Source organism: Galendromus occidentalis, unplaced genomic scaffold, assembly GCF_000255335.2.
Source record: "Galendromus occidentalis unplaced genomic scaffold, Mocc_1.1 scf7180000077479, whole genome shotgun sequence".
In the NCBI taxonomy this organism is placed as follows: domain Eukaryota; kingdom Metazoa; phylum Arthropoda; class Arachnida; order Mesostigmata; family Phytoseiidae; genus Galendromus; species Galendromus occidentalis.
This window is the reverse complement of record NW_003805467.1, coordinates 23,928-40,267: the sequence shown is the minus strand read 5'-3', so window position 1 is coordinate 40,267 and position 16,340 is coordinate 23,928. Positions and strand designations below refer to the sequence as shown.

General features: G+C 53.1%; 2 protein-coding genes across 2 annotated transcripts; one reads left to right on the top strand and one right to left on the bottom strand.

Moving 5' to 3' along the window:
- Window positions 1-9,583: 9,583 nt before the first annotated feature.
- LOC100903180 (14 kDa phosphohistidine phosphatase) lies at window positions 9,584-10,203 on the bottom strand. The gene has a single exon (XM_003745191.2). The coding sequence runs from the start codon at window positions 10,068-10,070 to the stop codon at window positions 9,714-9,716; it is 357 nt and encodes a 118-aa protein (XP_003745239.1). The 5' UTR covers window positions 10,071-10,203; the 3' UTR covers window positions 9,584-9,713.
- Window positions 10,204-10,459: 256 nt separating this feature from the next.
- On the top strand, window positions 10,460-12,851 carry l(2)10685 (5-methylcytosine rRNA methyltransferase l(2)10685). Its single transcript, XM_003745203.2, has 7 exons — window positions 10,460-10,699; window positions 10,971-11,179; window positions 11,275-11,398; window positions 11,513-11,870; window positions 11,972-12,120; window positions 12,318-12,442; window positions 12,587-12,851. The coding sequence occupies exons 1-7, from the start codon at window positions 10,613-10,615 to the stop codon at window positions 12,849-12,851; spliced, it is 1,317 nt and encodes a 438-aa protein (XP_003745251.1). The 5' UTR covers window positions 10,460-10,612.
- Window positions 12,852-16,340: the final 3,489 nt, after the last annotated feature.

Genomic DNA, 16,340 nt, shown 5'->3' with positions numbered 1-16,340 from the left:
TCCGAGGCCTGTATAATCAGAGGACGAGCCAGAATAGCGGCGCCGGCACATCCCGCACCCGAGTTACCCGTCATGATAGGCAGAAGAACAATCGCGGTCGAGCTGGCGAGCTCTCATTGACTTCACAGAACGGTATTCCCTTCGGCTACGTATATCGGCGGGACTCTGTACGATTGCTGGAGTGAGCTTGGCTCTGTTGGGAAAGCACGGCAACACGAAGTCAGAATTCCGATTCGGCTCCTGTCTAATATTAGAAACTGCAGGGTCTCCCTGACCCTATGGGTCAGTAACTCCCGAGCACGAGAGAATTGCATCACTCGTACGACGCATAGAGCCGTCGAACTCCTCCCGTGAGGTCGCCGGATCCGGAAAGCTCCGACGTCTTTCGTTCTGCTCGTCAACAGGCCGTCCGGAGCGTTCGGTTCGAATTCGCGACAGCGGCCCCCAACTTCTCCCAGGACATCCGAGACAGTCCGAAGAGCCAATGAATGATGGAATGCTCCTTGAACTTTCGAAAAAGTTTCCCGGTGTTATCTCTAAGGGTCTCTCGGAAACCGATTCGGGACAGAGACACCTTCGGAAGCCGTATCTGTAGGAAAAATTCATACGGGATCCAGCTGCTTCCCGTAGAACAGGTCGCGTCAATATGTTTGGATATGTAGCCGATCGACTCGAGAGCCTGCCATTGGAACGACCTGAACTCGAATTTTTCTCTCCGCGTCGCAATGGCAGCTCAATGGTAGGCGGGCGGGCGAACGAACGAGCTAGCAAGGAAGCTTCTGTCCGTCCATCCGACGATAGAAACACAGCTGACCTTGAAAGGTCAGCCACGATGAGTCATTCGGGTCTAGAAGTCGAGCGAGCCTCTTATCAATATGTTTGTCGAGAAGCTTGACTCTGGAGTTCCATTGGCTTCACGTAAAATCGGAACGCTCGCGATTGATCTGGAACGACGGAAACCGATCGAAGCCGATAGATAGTGGCTCACGATGATAAGCTCTCGCCAAGCAGCGTCTAAGGACTCGTATGATTTTGTATAGCGTACCGAAGTCCCGACCCAACTCAAGCCGTTCTCAAGAAGGTCTGGGCGTTCTACAGCCCAGATCTTCGATGCCCATGCAGGAGCCCGTCTCTCGAGTCCACATCGCGTTTATCTGCGAGATTCAAAACAGGCCACTTGTGGTGATACCGATAGTGCGAGATGAATAATTGAAGCCGTCGACCGGTACATCGACCGAGCGAAGAGCCTGGCAGACTTTTCCAAAGAGTCCAAGCAGGGAATTCTATGAACTAACGTGGAACATTCAGGAGAGCGCAGTTCCTTTCCAGAGGGACGAGGAGATTCGTCTACGGTCGGGAACACGCGTGATGCGTCATCGCAGCTGACCGAGCGGACTCCGAGCATATTGCAGACGGTCGCGACGACGTCGTTGGGTCCGAATCAGCAGGAGCGACGCTCAGGAGGAAAGACCGAAAGTGTCAGCATGCCATCGTATGAGGACTCCCATAGGGACTTTCATTCAACTCTTTTCCGCAGCGACATTTCCTTGTGGTACCTTGTGGATTGCTTGAGTTGGTCGAATTGACCATCAGCTCAAAGTTCTCGGGAGGTGGAAAAAGTTTCACGCTCAATTTTCACCGTCAGGATCAAGCACGGCATTCCCTGGTACGGGCTCAAAGTGAGAGATAACGAGAGGATTTATCGAGTTTTCCCGAGCTCCTAGAGATAGGTAGATCCAAACGTTTCGCAAGAGTTCGCCGGCTCAAGCGATCTGACAAACGTTTAACGACCCGGTAGTCAAGCGATGCTCTCAAGTCAAGCGACAGGATACCGACTCGTTCGCTCGCAAAGTAGCGATCGCAATAGAAACTCGGAATAGTGCGTACTCTTGTACACACCGTCTCTGAGTCTGAGATTAAGAAGACCAGACTCGATCGCCCAGACAATGTAGGCACCGAATTCTCGATCGATTGGTGACTTACATTCAATCGTTTCTGAACAATCGACTTGTCAATCGATGGTCGTCGCACCGCGAACGCAGAAAGTGCGTCATCACGATTGTCTGTCCGATTGGCGGAACTTCTGATTTCACTCTAGTCGCACGTGCCCGCCGGCGGACAAGTCAACAAACCACGCGATATATCCGGATAGGGGCTTCGGAGTCGCTTTTCGCTCAACTTTATTTCTACCTCGACGTCGGGAGTGAAGAGAAGGAACGACCGTCTACCGGTATGACCACCACGGAGACTTAAGCCGAGGACAGAGAGACGCGTTCCGCATCTCTACGTCGTTCTCTTGAGCAAGCTAGATTTCTGGCTGACTGTCGGGCTGGCGGCCTGGCTGGTCGGTGGATGGCGCATAGCAGTCAGAATGCCGCGGCCTTACTCTCGAACTCTCTCACGACTTTACTCACCGCTCACTTGGCTCGCTCGTCCGTTTGCTTGCTTGCCGCTCAACGATAGTTACAGCGGCGGCCCGGCAGACAGCAATGCTGCGCCACCGAGGCCACCAAACACGTCGCTGCCGCCATCGTCATTCGCTATAGCTGTCGTACGACGGGAAAGTTTACCGTAAATCGTTGCCCAATCGCTCCAACTGACGGTCGATATCGTTTCGAGAGTCCGCTGACGACGCTTTCTCCCCCCACGTCCCATGTACGGGAATACGGGAAGGTCCGGGCACTCGAGAGCGAGGCCTTGTTCTTTCCAGAGCTCGCCCCCTCCCCGCCCCATGTCCCCGGACTCCGGGCGGGATATTCAAATCTCATTGGAGATTCCATAGAATAAATTCAGACACAGCAATCTGTACTTGAGATATCGTTCTTAGCATGCATGAGCTCATCCCCTCATGGGATCGGCAGGGACAAAGTTCCAGAGTCAAGGCTATCAAGTGGGTACGCAAGAGACCCATGGAGTGAATTTCAAGCCCACGTGTGGCAGAAATGAACGGTAAACGAGCTCACTGATGCGGCTGAAGCGGATCGCCAGTCCCTCCGCCCGCCGGACTGCCTAGCGCACAGCTGTTTCTGGCCTCTGACGCACAGAACGCGCTGAGCATCACTGCTGTTTGACGAATTCTCTTGAATTTCCTTAGTCCAGCGATTCGTCGACTCGATACTGCCAGAGGATACTTTCTACGCGAGCCTCGACGATACGCTCGATGTACTTCGTGTGCGCTAGGTACGTGCTGGCGGCCGCCGTAAACAATCGTCAATGATTAAAAGGAATGCGTAAAGAGTTTGTTGCGAACGAACGTCCGGCCATCATCGTCTGAATCCATCTCCAGCCAGTCGAGTAGCTGCGGACGCCGTCAGTCGACGTAGAAAGGGCAACAGTTCTGCTATTAGTCCAGAAGACCAATCCGATGAGCGGACCGAGCCAGCTTGAGACGAAACAAGGCGAAAAAACGCAGCTACGAATAAGCGGATACCGATGTACGATTCCACAGGAGACACCGTCAGCTCCTCCTCTTCCAGAAAAATGTCGTCGCATTTTCCATGACGCGCATTCGATCGTTAGCAGCATCCGCCATCTCTGGGCCTGGTCGAGCGTTGATTGTGGCACGCTTAGCCGTGAAACGATCGATACACGGAGCGTATGGATTTTCCTCGACATTCATCACACACCGTGATGGTTGCTTCTTCAATGATGACCGTGTCGTCCGCGTAATCTCCGACGCCGCGCCGCAGAAATCACGGCGAAATCTTCGAGAACTGTCGCTTGCGATCCGGACCTCGGTCATTGGAGAAGTCGAAAGGAATTCCTTCGCTCCTCGTCCATGATTCCGTATCCAGACTCTCGGCCAATTGACGTTATCTCAAGGAAGTGGAATTGGATGAGGGAAAAATTCGAATAACGCCAGTGAAAGCTCAGAGCCAAGCATTCGCTCCTGTGGCAGCTTGCATTGCTCAACGTCGTGCGTTCCGGTTCTGTGCAGAGCGGTTCGACGTTGACGTAAGGCTGATTCGAGGAGGAAGGCTATACATCGCCGTCGGCGATTCTGTTGCGCTGTTCGGCCGGTGCTTTGGAAACGTATACGGTATCCAGAATAGCAGTCGACTACCAGAATTCACGACGCCATTCCAGGCCGTGACCCGACTGAGCCACGAAAGAAAAGCACCTTCCTCTTGTGACTCGTGTGATCGTTCCACTCGTACACTGCGCTCTCGCCCTCACACTGGGTAGCTTTGTATCGCTGCGAGGAGAGATTTCCCGCATGGCAACAGCCGCAGAGAGCCCCTTCGGCAGCTTTTCCAGAGTAGGTCGGAGCCTCAGAATCTCGCGGGTTTCGATTGAGAACTGAGCAATCAGTACTACCAGTTAGCATGGGTCGGACAGGAGCGAAACAACCCCCGTTTCCGCCCGTTGCCGAATCGGCGGCTGATCGCGAAAAAATCGAAAGGAAACAGACGAGACGAACCATCTCACGACAGAACCAGCTCGTCCACTCAAGTCGAAATTCCAAGTCTCTGGCCGTAGTCCCTCCAATGCGCGCAGGAGTTCTCTCCCCATACGTCAGAGCTGACGTCGACTTGCTGAGTGAAAGCCGAAGAAGTCAACTGCAACGGCGATGATTCAGCTCCGGGATTCACCTACTGCCCGTCCAGACAGCCAGGTGCTCACGTGGGAAAAAGTCATCTTCCTTCTGAATTGCAGAGCTTTTTTGAAACGAGATCTCTCCGAGAGACTCGCGTCAGCTGCAGCTCAATCGGTAAGGAACCTAGTGAGCCACTCGCGAGCGCGCTCGCCATCCCTTGACTGGCCAGACTGTTGGTACAGGTAACAACGGTCGCAGCAAGGGCTTCCCCAACAACAACAGCAGCGGCAGCCGCAGCGGCAGCGCAGTGGCGGCGAGAACGACATTCGCTGCCACGGTGCGCTCGCCAGATCCGAGTGACTGAGTGGGATTACTCGTCTTGGTTAGTTGTTTGTCGGAACAAGAGTCCCGATGGTCACATGCTGAATCATGGGCGCTGCGGCCGAGCGTCGATCAGGAAGACCCTCGAGAGAGGGACACGCTCACCCTGGGGGGCGACGCAGCTCTGTCTCGTGAAATGTGCCAGATCAGGGCACGACATTAGGAAACGCTTACCCCAGCGACAGTGTGCCGAACATCGACCATCCGAACGAACATCGATGCTCCTGAGTTCGTCCTACGGAATTTCGCGAACGGTAACGCCGATTGAGTGAAACTCAAACGAGGAAAACACGGTCGGCGTGTCTATGGAGATATCTCCACGACCAGCACAGATAGTAGCGGAGGCCAAAGGTAGAACTGAACGCGGATGACGTCGCCGCTGTCGTCGTCGTCGTGAGCGTCGTCGTCATCAGTCGAGAGAGATTTCCAGTCTATAACTCGACGAGCGCTCGCCCACCGTCGGACTCAACGACCGTCGAGTCCATTCTGGTATTTTCCCGATTCCGAGACTCAAGTATTATCAACGGCTCTCTACCGTCTCGACGCCTCGAACGCTTGCCTCTCTTGACCATCCGACGGACCTTCTTCCGGTTTCTCGCAAAACTTGCCCGAGCACGGCAAGGCCCCATCGCCGAGTCGGCCTATATGACGTCCCCCGGGATGAGCGAGCGCGGCATTCGTCGGGTTCCGAGACCAGTAGTTGGATACAAGGTCGGCATCACTCGGAGTCTGCGCTCGAAGCGGGAATGCTCCCAGGTTCGGAACTCCCGAGAACGATAGGGGATCCCGGTGGAGGAAAAATTAGAGACCGAGCTTTGGAGCGCTCTCTGTTTACGAGTATCATCTGGACGCATCTTTCGCGCAAACCCTCTCCCACGCATCAGGAATAATCTATGCGCCGTTACGATCCGTGTCATTGGGCTTTATCTGTCGCAGACCGAGTTTTCCACTCATCCTCCTTCCGTTGGTCCGTATCAAGCTCAATTGAGCTCCACTGAATAGGGGAGCCCTTGGAAATCTGCGCAGATGAGGGACGGTATATCAGTCATTCGATCGATCCACCTTTCTATCTATGAGTCATTCTCTGCGTCCCGGAGCCCTCATCCGAGAGTTCAGCCCTTCACTGCGAGCGGGACGCGCGAAGCCTGAGAGCTCATCTTCCTGCGCTCGCGCACATCCCTGAGCGAGATCCGAGCGGTTGTGGCTCCGAGCGGTACGATCCTTCGACAAGCCAGCTTGTCCCTCGCGAAAGTTTCCGCTTTGCGCTCGGTCTCGGCTCCCACGCGCTTGCCCCACGATCCACTGCGCCCCCCCCCAACTTTCTGGCGCAGAAAACCCTCATTTGTCACAGGTCACCCTAAAAATTTCCGGTTATTCCTCATGCGGTTTTCGCGCTTGCTTCCGACACGGAAATTCCGCGACGTCACCGTATAAACGCGAGAATTTCACTGCATTGTAGAAAACGCTGGGAGAAATTATCTAAGAAATTCACCGCGCGTCACCAAGTCATCGCACTGTGATACTGCACGCGCGGAACTCGGGGAAGCTACGCGAGGTGAGAAGGGGATTTCTTTCGCAGGTCCGCCTCGGTATCGTTGCGAGTCCCAGGACAGATCTCAGCGAGTTCAGCCGAGAACTCGACGAAGAAAATAAATTCAACTCACCTCTCGGAGAGTGTGTTCTCGGACTCCGAATGAATACTCGCGCTGTAGGATTCTTCTCTGCGCACTTATTCCTTGTCGAGTTATTGCTCTGAATGTCACTCGCACTTTACTCTTGACATCGATAAGACATGCTGCTGCTGCTGTTGTTGTTGCGACGCTCGCTCCAACGAGAACAACTTCTCCCCGGAGAATGAAGCGCGTCCTCCTCCTTATTACTCCGCGTCGGAATCGATGAATTGAGCGGTCGAATCTCCGTCGAAAGACAGATATACACCCACGAAATTCTACCTATTGCAGGTTTCCGCTCAGGGTACCACGGGGCGAAGTGTAATCACTCACCGCAATCACAAGCACTACGTGATTCACCTGCCCGAGTTTTCTTCCTCTCTCTTAATCCCAGTGATTTTCCTACATGTTTCAATTCACATAATGCTCTCGTTTATATGACCGTAGACGCATTCGGTATGCTCGTCGTTGCCGTCGCAGCCGCCTCCGTGTCGAACATCATCTGTTTGCGTCTCAGAAAATCTTCTACCGCTCTCTCAGACGGCCAGTCCTCGACGCAGATGAGAATCGCAATTATTGTACTCGAGGTACGGGTTCATCTGATCTCGGATTTCGATCCCACCGAATTCCGATCCCACTTGGACGAATGGAGCAGAGGCGACGACGTCGAAACACAGTGTTCGGTGATCTTGCCACGACCAGTAAGAGTGGAATCCAGACGACGACACACTGTGGTCGGATAGCGATCCTGGTTGCGGTGGTGGCGGATGGGGTCTACTTGCTTTGCAGAGGATCGCGCAGTTCCCGCATTGATTTAGAGCCGGTGGCTCCGTTGATCACTGAGTGAATTTGTTGTTGATTTTTGCAGTCGGATGGCCGACGACGACGGTTGTCCGTGCGTCTTTCTATCTATCCGCTGCCTCCGTCGGTCGCCGCGATGTCTGGCGCCGTTCGAGCTGAATGCGATGGTTCGCTCGCTCGTTCGTTCGTCTGTCCGCTCTTTTCCACTCACTTTCTCACTCGCTCAGCAGCACCGCTGCCGCCACAAGCGGCTACGGCAGGCAGGCAGCAGAGTTCAGCAGCTCGATGATGCCGCCGCCGCTGTGGCCGCGATTATCGCTGGTCGTCGCCGCGGCCGCCAATGTTGTTCCTTCGGCGTAGACAACAACATCGCCGCCGTCGTCATCATCATCGGAGCCGTTGTCGTCGACGTCGGGAGCATCAGCACGTCTTGGTGAGGATTCCCCTCGCCGCTTGCGGCATCGGTGGACATTGCGCCGACGCTGACGCCAGGGTTCTAGTCGAGATTTCTGCGGGACGGGCTTCCTACATTGTGGACCTCCCGAAATGATGATTCATGAGCGCGAGGAGCACTGCAAACGACGACCTCCTTCGGAAACAGTACGTCGGACGTTCCGTGAGCCTCCAACGCTAGCTTGAGGCGACGGTGCTCTATGTCCGGAAGCAGACTGGCGCAGTTCGGGCTCTCCTGGTCCGACAACGTGACGTCACCAGGGGCAGGCAGGAAAGCCCGAAGAGAGGGACTGCCATCGGTGCCACCGCCGCCGCCGCTAGCGCCGAGAAGGAGGGTTCAACCGTGGCTCGACGGTTCTTTAAACCTATTGCCCAAAACTCTCTCTGTGACCTGTGGTTCTGATCGAATTCTTCAAAAACGTCCCGTGAATCGTCTTCTGGATTGTCGCGGTCGCTCGTCCTTGCGATCTCCGAGAGGAATCCCCCATCGAGAGTGGGATGGGAATCGTCGAAGGACGGCCGCGGGGTAGATTTCCTATGGGCAGGTTTCTACGATATAGAGTTTCAAGAACACAGCTCGGAGTGAAGATCCAAATAGCATCGATCCGGGAGAGCAAACGAACGAAGGGAGGGTTTCCCCGAGATCGGCTGGCTGCATGGCTAGCCGACGTACAAGGTTGTCTCCGCGCCCGACTGGCTGGCTGGCGTTCGAGCCTTTCCGAAAAGCCTCAGTCTCCGATCCGGTGTCTCTCCCGCCATTGAGCCGCCTCGCGAGCCGCATTGGACTCCATGGAGACGGATCCGGGTTGGGAACGTGCCGACTCGGGTAGTCTTACGGCGGCAACCTGAGAACCCCTGGAGCTGCTTTGAAGGAGAGGTCTCGGATTGTCCATCGATTCGCCTTACCCCTCGATATTCCGGAATTAAACCCATCTCTGCTGTTCAGCCCCATATGATCTGCTATGGGTAGCAGCATTCGAATACCCGATATTCGTATCCATCAGAAAATTTCTACTGGAATAAATTCTCCGCGATGCGGATCCTTCTAGTGATCTTGGACATTCCACCGCTTATTGAAGTCACGGCGGCCTTTCCCCGCGGCATCCCTGGATATCCTCCAAAAGGACCTCAAAGGTCCTCCTCACATGTCATCGGCCGGCGTGAGAGAGTTCGTTGGCCTGGGGCGCCTCAGAGCTGGGGGCCGGAGTTCCATCGGTCCCAGCTCAGGGAACCTATTCCGACGTTTGCCCGAGGGGAGTCGTAATCAGGGAGCTCCCAGAAAAAACTCGTATCACCTCATTCTCCGTCGGCACAGAGTTGTAATCTGGAACCTCGAACTCAACGACTTTCATTCGTATCCGAGCCAATCTACTTGAGACGTCTAGGCTGCGCAGACGAGTCGACTTCTGCTTGGACCTCAAGTGATATCAGGAGAAGAGCAAGAGATTATTCGTACTCCCTGAAAGTTCCCCACTAGGCTTCCGATGGCCAACTCCACGCGGAAAATATTTCGAGGACAATTTCCTGTGATAAAATCTGATCCTCTAGTACGTTTGGCTCATTACGACGGGCACTACCCTCTCTTCTTTGCTCCGTGCCGACCTGTAAAGCCCACAACATCGAGACGAAGGAGTCTCTGCACGAGAATTCCGTCTCGAGCGGAACACCGAGTTCGTCAAGGTCAGCATCGGAGATTCCGCAGTCCACGGATAATCCCAGGGAACGAAAACGTTTGAATGAAACAATGCATTTATTGGTCACACAGGAGATACCAGTTTACCTACATCGATTTTGTCAAGCTCGTTGCATGCCTATGAACAGCGATCGATAGACTCATTCAGACTGATGGCGGAACGAGTCGATGTCTTCGATTAGTAACCTTCGTTCGTCCAAATGATGTTATCGGGCGGATACTCAGCGAAATGCTTCTTCAGAATATCACACGTATCGGTATGTTTCGCTTGTCCAAGATCGACCGAATAGCCGAAAACTTCGATGCGTTTCTCCTTAGCGTTGTGCAGGATTCTTCCTCCTCCCTGAGGTTCGAGGTCGAATCTGTCATCCCTCTCGATTTCTTTCTGAGCGAGCTCGTAAATGTCCATGTGGTACGAGCACTTTGCCGACCCTCTCACTATGAGTTTCGAATCGTCGGAATTCTTGTCGTGCACTCGGATTAACACATACTTGAAGCGTCCATCATCGATTTTGACGTCCGGGATCGCCTCCATGAAGATCTCTCGCCCAGCAGGATGGTCGGTCAGCGAATCGTGTGGACACGGAGAACAGTATTCGGAAAATGTCACGCTCCGATTCTGAGACCAGTTTTCGAACGATGAACCGTCCTTGCGCGGACCGAGTCCCGAACTCCACGGAGCTCCCGCCGCTAACGTTATGTCCAAAACAAAATGTGAAAATCGATCGTCTTTCAGTGATCGGCGCACGGATGTCCACCGCATATTTATACATATACTAGATACTTCGATTAACCCTCGGACGCGGATTTCGGCGAAGCGTTTTCCGCGACGCGACCGAAAACCGCGCAATTCGACTCGATGCTGAGTGAGAGCTCAGCCGCATCGTTGATGGAAATCACAATCGTCAACAACACGGAGTGGAGGCACAAAAAGAACACCGGCTGATGCGCGCATCTCATCCGCCTGTTCCCCGTGCACTCTGAGAATATCCACGGAAATAAAAGGAATGATTCGCTGACGGTTCCGGCTCCGACTTCCTCGTGTGGGTTCAGATCCGAAGCGGAGCGCGGTGATTCATGGCTGCGCTACTCCGATTGCGGTGGGCGAAGCTCCACGATGGGTCCCTGGTGCGCGAATCCCTCAAACTTGCCGTGGCTCATAAGGTGGGTGACATCGGATCGAATGCTGCCACCTGGTCAGAGATGCAGAATAAGTGTCTCATCTGAGCCCGCGTCGATCGCCATCCTCCGCTCTGGGGGTGGTATCGAGGAGCTGAGTTTCGGTCGGCATTGTGCAATAGTCCCGCCAAACATGTGCTCTGACTTCCAAGCTTCTCGGTTTCTCTGTCGAAAAAGTGTTCACCCACTTTTATCGGTAGCATGAAATGAGATTGATTTTTCTAAATTATCATTGAACCCTGATTGAACCTCGCAGTCCAAACTTGCTGTCAAGAAACTGCCGCCGGATTTCGCACTGGAGCACTTCGACGCTTTCTACCCGAGAGTTTTCGGAGCAACGGAATGGAGGTCGATACGCCTGGCTCTGCTGAGTCAAAAAAAGTACTGCGCTGTAATAAACCCCTTTGCCGAGTCGTCCGAGCTGCACGAGTCAATGAAAAATCTGGGTGCGGAGAGGATTGTCGCGTGAGTAGACAAAGCCGGAGGGGGCGGGGGGCTTATCGGGGAAGGGCATCGTGCAGCGCGTGGAGAAGCTTGAACATCGCTGTTGCTCTTTCCAGGGCGCCACCTGCGTCCAAGGGTTACGAGGAGCCTGAGGTGAACAAGGCGGAAATCCCGAAGCATATTCCCATGATTGAAGAGCAGCTTCCGCAAGAGTTCTTAGACTCTTCGAGAGTCATCAAGGTATTCACGGGGCCGTCTTCCAGTGTGATTCGTTCCGTAGTGGTCGCTTGGGTACCGCATCGTTCGAGAGCTCTACGCGAGAAACTCTCTTCATCTTGCGTTTTCTATTTCCAGAAAGGGCACAGTGAACCTTTGCTCAGTTTCGTTCCTGCGACTGAAATGGTTTACCAAGAAGATGTAGTTCATGAAGAAGACTACTTCAATTTCCTGAAACCTGAGGCTGAGATCATGATGAAAACTCACAAACCGATCCCGTTCCCACCTCTCAGCGTTTACGTCTATCCCGCTTGCTGTGTGTGGGATTTCCCCCCACCACAGGAAAACGGGACAGGGATATTCAATTACTATTTGATGGACGCAGCGTCGCTTTTCCCCGTGATGGCCTTGGACATACAAGAGGGGGACAACTTCGCTGATTTTTGTGCCGCTCCCGGGGGCAAAACGCTCGCTGTCGCATTCTTGGAGAAAACAGGTACAACGGGATCGGATGTAGGGAAGGACCCTACGAACTCAGTTTGAATCGAACGGATCAGATCTTCGGAGCGAGGAGACATCACCGCTTATCGCTTTCAGGCTCTCATCTGTGCACTGATGAATCTCCGAGTCGGGTCCAGCGGCTACGTCGTAGCATCACGTCATATCTCCCAGAAGAGCTGCGGAAATCAATCGCCGTCAAGCACATTGATATGACTCGGATGTCGGATGATATTCTATACGATAAGGTGGCCCAGGATACAAACATTCTTTATTCTCGAATTATCATGCCCACTGGTTATCTGTTATCTCCGGGAGCACTATCGAGGTGGAGGTCGAGTCAAATCGATCTGTCAGTCCGAGATCTCGGAGGATACTGCGTGCTCTTGCCCGATGGCTTGCGGACGATTCTTCATTCGATTATTCGATCCCCCCTCCGTTTCAGATTTTGGTTGATGTACCGTGCACAAACGATCGCCATTCGCTTTTCGAGGAAGATAATAATATTTTCAGAGGGACTCGAATACAGGAACGGCTACACCTTCCGCAAACTCAGTCGGCGATTTTGAAGTGCGTTCAAACATCTTCTTCTCGCCATTGAATTTTCTGGAGAATCTTTCTTCCCGATTCAGGCCGCCCATCTCATCATTCTAATCGCGGAATCAGAAGTCATTCACTTATCCTCGATTGTGACACCCTTCCTTCCATTTGCAGGCAAGCTCTCCGGAAATTGAGGGTTGGAGGAGCTCTGGTTTACTCTACGTGTTCGTTGTCTCCGATTCAGAACGATTCCGTCGTGCACATGAGTGTACAGAGCTTCAAAACTATGAAGTTCGTCGTCACGAATCTCGGACCGTCCTTCGAACCTCTGCGGACGTATTTCCAGCTGCACAAGTGTCGATACGGCCAGCTCGTCCTTCCTTATCTTCCGAACAACTTTGGTCCTATGTACATAAGTCGAATCGATCGAATCCAGTGATCGTCGGTATAGCTATAGCTTACGCTTAGAGCATTGTCGAATACCAACTCTCGTGAATGAAGAATCATACAACGCCCCCGTAGTCATAATTTTTGATCATCCGGAAGGATGTGAGGCGGCCTCTAGAGAACGCTGAGTGGATCAGGCGTATCAGGGCCACGGCAAGCTGCCTGAATATTTCCGAAGAACAGACGCCACGCTCCCAAACATTCTATCAGCGTCTCGTCGTCGCGGCAATACTCGCCCTGCTTTCGCTTGCGGGTCTGCAACTGGGGGAGGAAACTTCCCCAGTTTAAGTTCTAATCGGAGATGCATCTTCGAAACGGCTGTATCCGGATCGTTGTTCGAACACGCGCGAAGAAGTCATCCCATCATATGTAGAATCGTCTTGTCGATTGAGTCACACTCGAGCTCGCCGTGATTACACAAGTTGATCATAGGCTCAGCTCTCCGCCACGCGAGGACTCGGAGTCTCGGGTCGACGATACATCAAGTGAGGGCGATCGATCCCGGCTCTCCGGGTCGGCGCGCCCGAGCTCTACCAAGTCAGGAATTAGGCGAAAAAGTTCCGCAGTGTATTTCTATCAGGATTCAACAAAGCTCGCATCGTTCCGATTTCCTCAGGACGAAATCGGATATGAAATTTTCTCTCCTGATCCTCTTGCTCCTTTGTGAAGCGTGAGTCATCCCAGTGAGTAAACTGAATATAATGGCGCATGTCCGAACCTCTTCGATATCTTTTGCAATGACTCACTCTAGAACTTCATCCAACTCGACTCGAGAACGAGAGAAGCGGCTGCGCCAGAGAATTCTCGACCTGTTGAAGCCGACCCACGAACTAGATCTCGGTAAGGTTATTTGGAGAAGCGCGAGCGTGGTCATCCTCGAGGACTACTCGTCGCGTTTCGATACGATTTCCATTCGAATACGTTGATAAGTAATCACGAAGTTCGTGCCTTGATGAAGATTATCCCCCGAATTAAGAAAGAGGGACACTAAACGTAAGCGTGGACATCATCATCGACTCAGTGACCGACCTCAAAATACTTCGGATGGTACGTCCCCCGCCCGAGAGACTCTTCCAAACATAGAATCTTCCTCCACCGTGGGGACTTGAGAGCTGCGACTCCGGAAAGCTCCCTCTTGCAGGAGTATGAGGTCAGGTTGAGGCTCTTTCTTACCTGGGAACTCAATGGCGACACGCCGGAAATTCGGCGGAAAATCTGGAGGCTGAATCAGTGGGAGCCAGTCGTCTGTCTGTGGATCAGGGTCACGTCGTCCTCGCCACGGACGATGTGAGGATGGATCCTGAGAAATTCTATCTATGTAGATGGTTCTTCTTGTTTTCCACAGCTCAAGTCCGCTGAGCATTTGTTCCCAGCTCTCTCTCATATTGGTACCGCAGGTTTATTTCGAAGAGGCCAAGTTGATCACAGTTCCGTCAGAGACCGTGAGGCCTGTGGGCGTCCGGTATTACCGCGATGAAAGAACATCAAGATATTACAAGGAATTGAAATCCGTTGCTCCCGTCGAGGAGAACTTTTTCCCCCGATCGGAATAGCTGCGTGGCTCCATGGGCGGCGACGATGCACGGTAAACCGTATTCTCGGGCGACGACGGCTCTTCCACGAGGAGAAGGGGGCACGTCAGTCAGCTAGACACACTCTGTAGTTGGCTCGTTCTAAGCTGCTCCTATGGTTCAGGAATGGCCAGAATGGGGGGATCGTGCCTTGGAGCCGCGTTCGACTCTCCTGCCGGACCTGGAGATTCTTGTCAGGGCTCCGCGCCGAGGCGAGAAAGATATCGACAGCCTATCGGGGACTTCGTTTCATTCCTGCCGGAATTAGAGGACGAGCGGACTCTGAATCCGATCTTGGTTTTGACTATCCGAGAGTCTCTTTCGGGACAAGAGGCGATATGAATCACTCGCGAGCAGTCTGGGCGACTGGGAGTGGATCATCAATCATCAGGAAATATTATTTGGAGTCAGTGAGCACGTCACGGAGACATCTCCTGGTGTGCATGATGCTCATCATTGAACAACAGGACTATTCATATACATATATTAAACTCCTCGTCCTGTGGGGGCTCCTCCCCGACCTCGTTGACCACCTCGTCCACGGAAATCCCCGCGTCTTCCTCCACCTCGCCCTCCGCCTCTGTTGTTTATGTCTTCTTTGACCATTTCGATCACCTCGTCGGGTATCCGGGGAAAACGAATGGTGTTACACCTGACGTAGCACTCGGGAATCCGCCAGACTTTGTCTCCTTCCTGTTCAAGAGAGCATCGGTCAGGTCGGTGAGTGATGTCTTAGAACAGAGATCTGCAGGTGGTAAGTATTCCGATATGAAGTCTGCTCGAAGGACTAAAATGTGGTGGAAGCATACCCTTGACTTACAGATCACTTCTCCGAGGTTGATATTCATCCAATTGTCACAGCTGACTAGGTGACCGTTGTACGTTTCCCCATTCTTTAACTCCACCAGCTATGAGATAGCCTCATATCATTACGAGAAACTCGAACTCAAACATCCGAGCTCACTCCTCGGATCCTAGCCAACAGAACGAGGCGTAATGCCAGCTGGAGCTGGCAGCTAGAGCATCTTTTACGACTCCCGCAGAGGATTCCGTCGCTAATCGGACTCACTGAACAAATTCGGAACCTCCATTAAGGGTTCGGTTTTTTAAAAAGCCAGATTGACTCTCCATCGGATGATTCTGAGCGGTTTTCAGGGGCGACAAGGGGAGCTGTAGAAAAACGTAACACGTGACGTCAGCGATATTCGCCCGAAGAGCCGAAATGTAAGGGGGCTAAACGCTCAGTATCTCTATACGTAACGTCCGACAGACTCGTCCATACCATTTTCGCAGAGAGAGGGACTTTCCCCGGGAGATATCCCAACTCGCGGCTTGGGGGCCCTGTTTCACACTTCTGGTTTGAGCGCTGCGAGACCTCCTTCCCGCCGACGTCGTCTGTGAGGTCGTCTGTCGTGAAGTAGCAGTCATTGCAGTTGAATATGATGTGCTCCAGTCTCTCGGGCTACGGTCTCACTTATTGCAAGCCGTTTCTGGGTCAGTGGAAAAGAGTGACTTGTGGACACTAGTGGGTAGGAAGCCTGCTCTGGAAAGCGCCAGGAGGGCAGATCCCTTGCTCTTGTCGTAAATATTGTAGCGTTCTGATAACGAAGGTGGGGTTAGCAACGATGGTTTATTGTGAATGAGCACGAACCTCCGACGAAGTTCCCTTTCTCTTAGCGGAACACGGGGCGACCGCTTCCGTCTCGACACACTCTCGCAACTTTCGGATCCTTCCTGAGCGATTAAACCGTCTTGCCATCTTTGGCTGTCGGAACGGCGACACAGTCATGGATGACTCTAAGACCACGCTGCTTCTGCCAGGACTCCGACGAAGCTGACGAATGTGGCAATTCGTCACATAGCCCCTCACACAACGGCGAAGCCGTCTTCCAAGATCAAATCGTTCTCGC

What these genes read in the sequence shown, in the direction of transcription:
- LOC100903180 (XM_003745191.2), bottom strand. Translation starts at nt 10,070, where the DNA reads ATGGAGGCGATCCCGGACGTCAAAATCGATGATGGACGCTTCAAGTAT.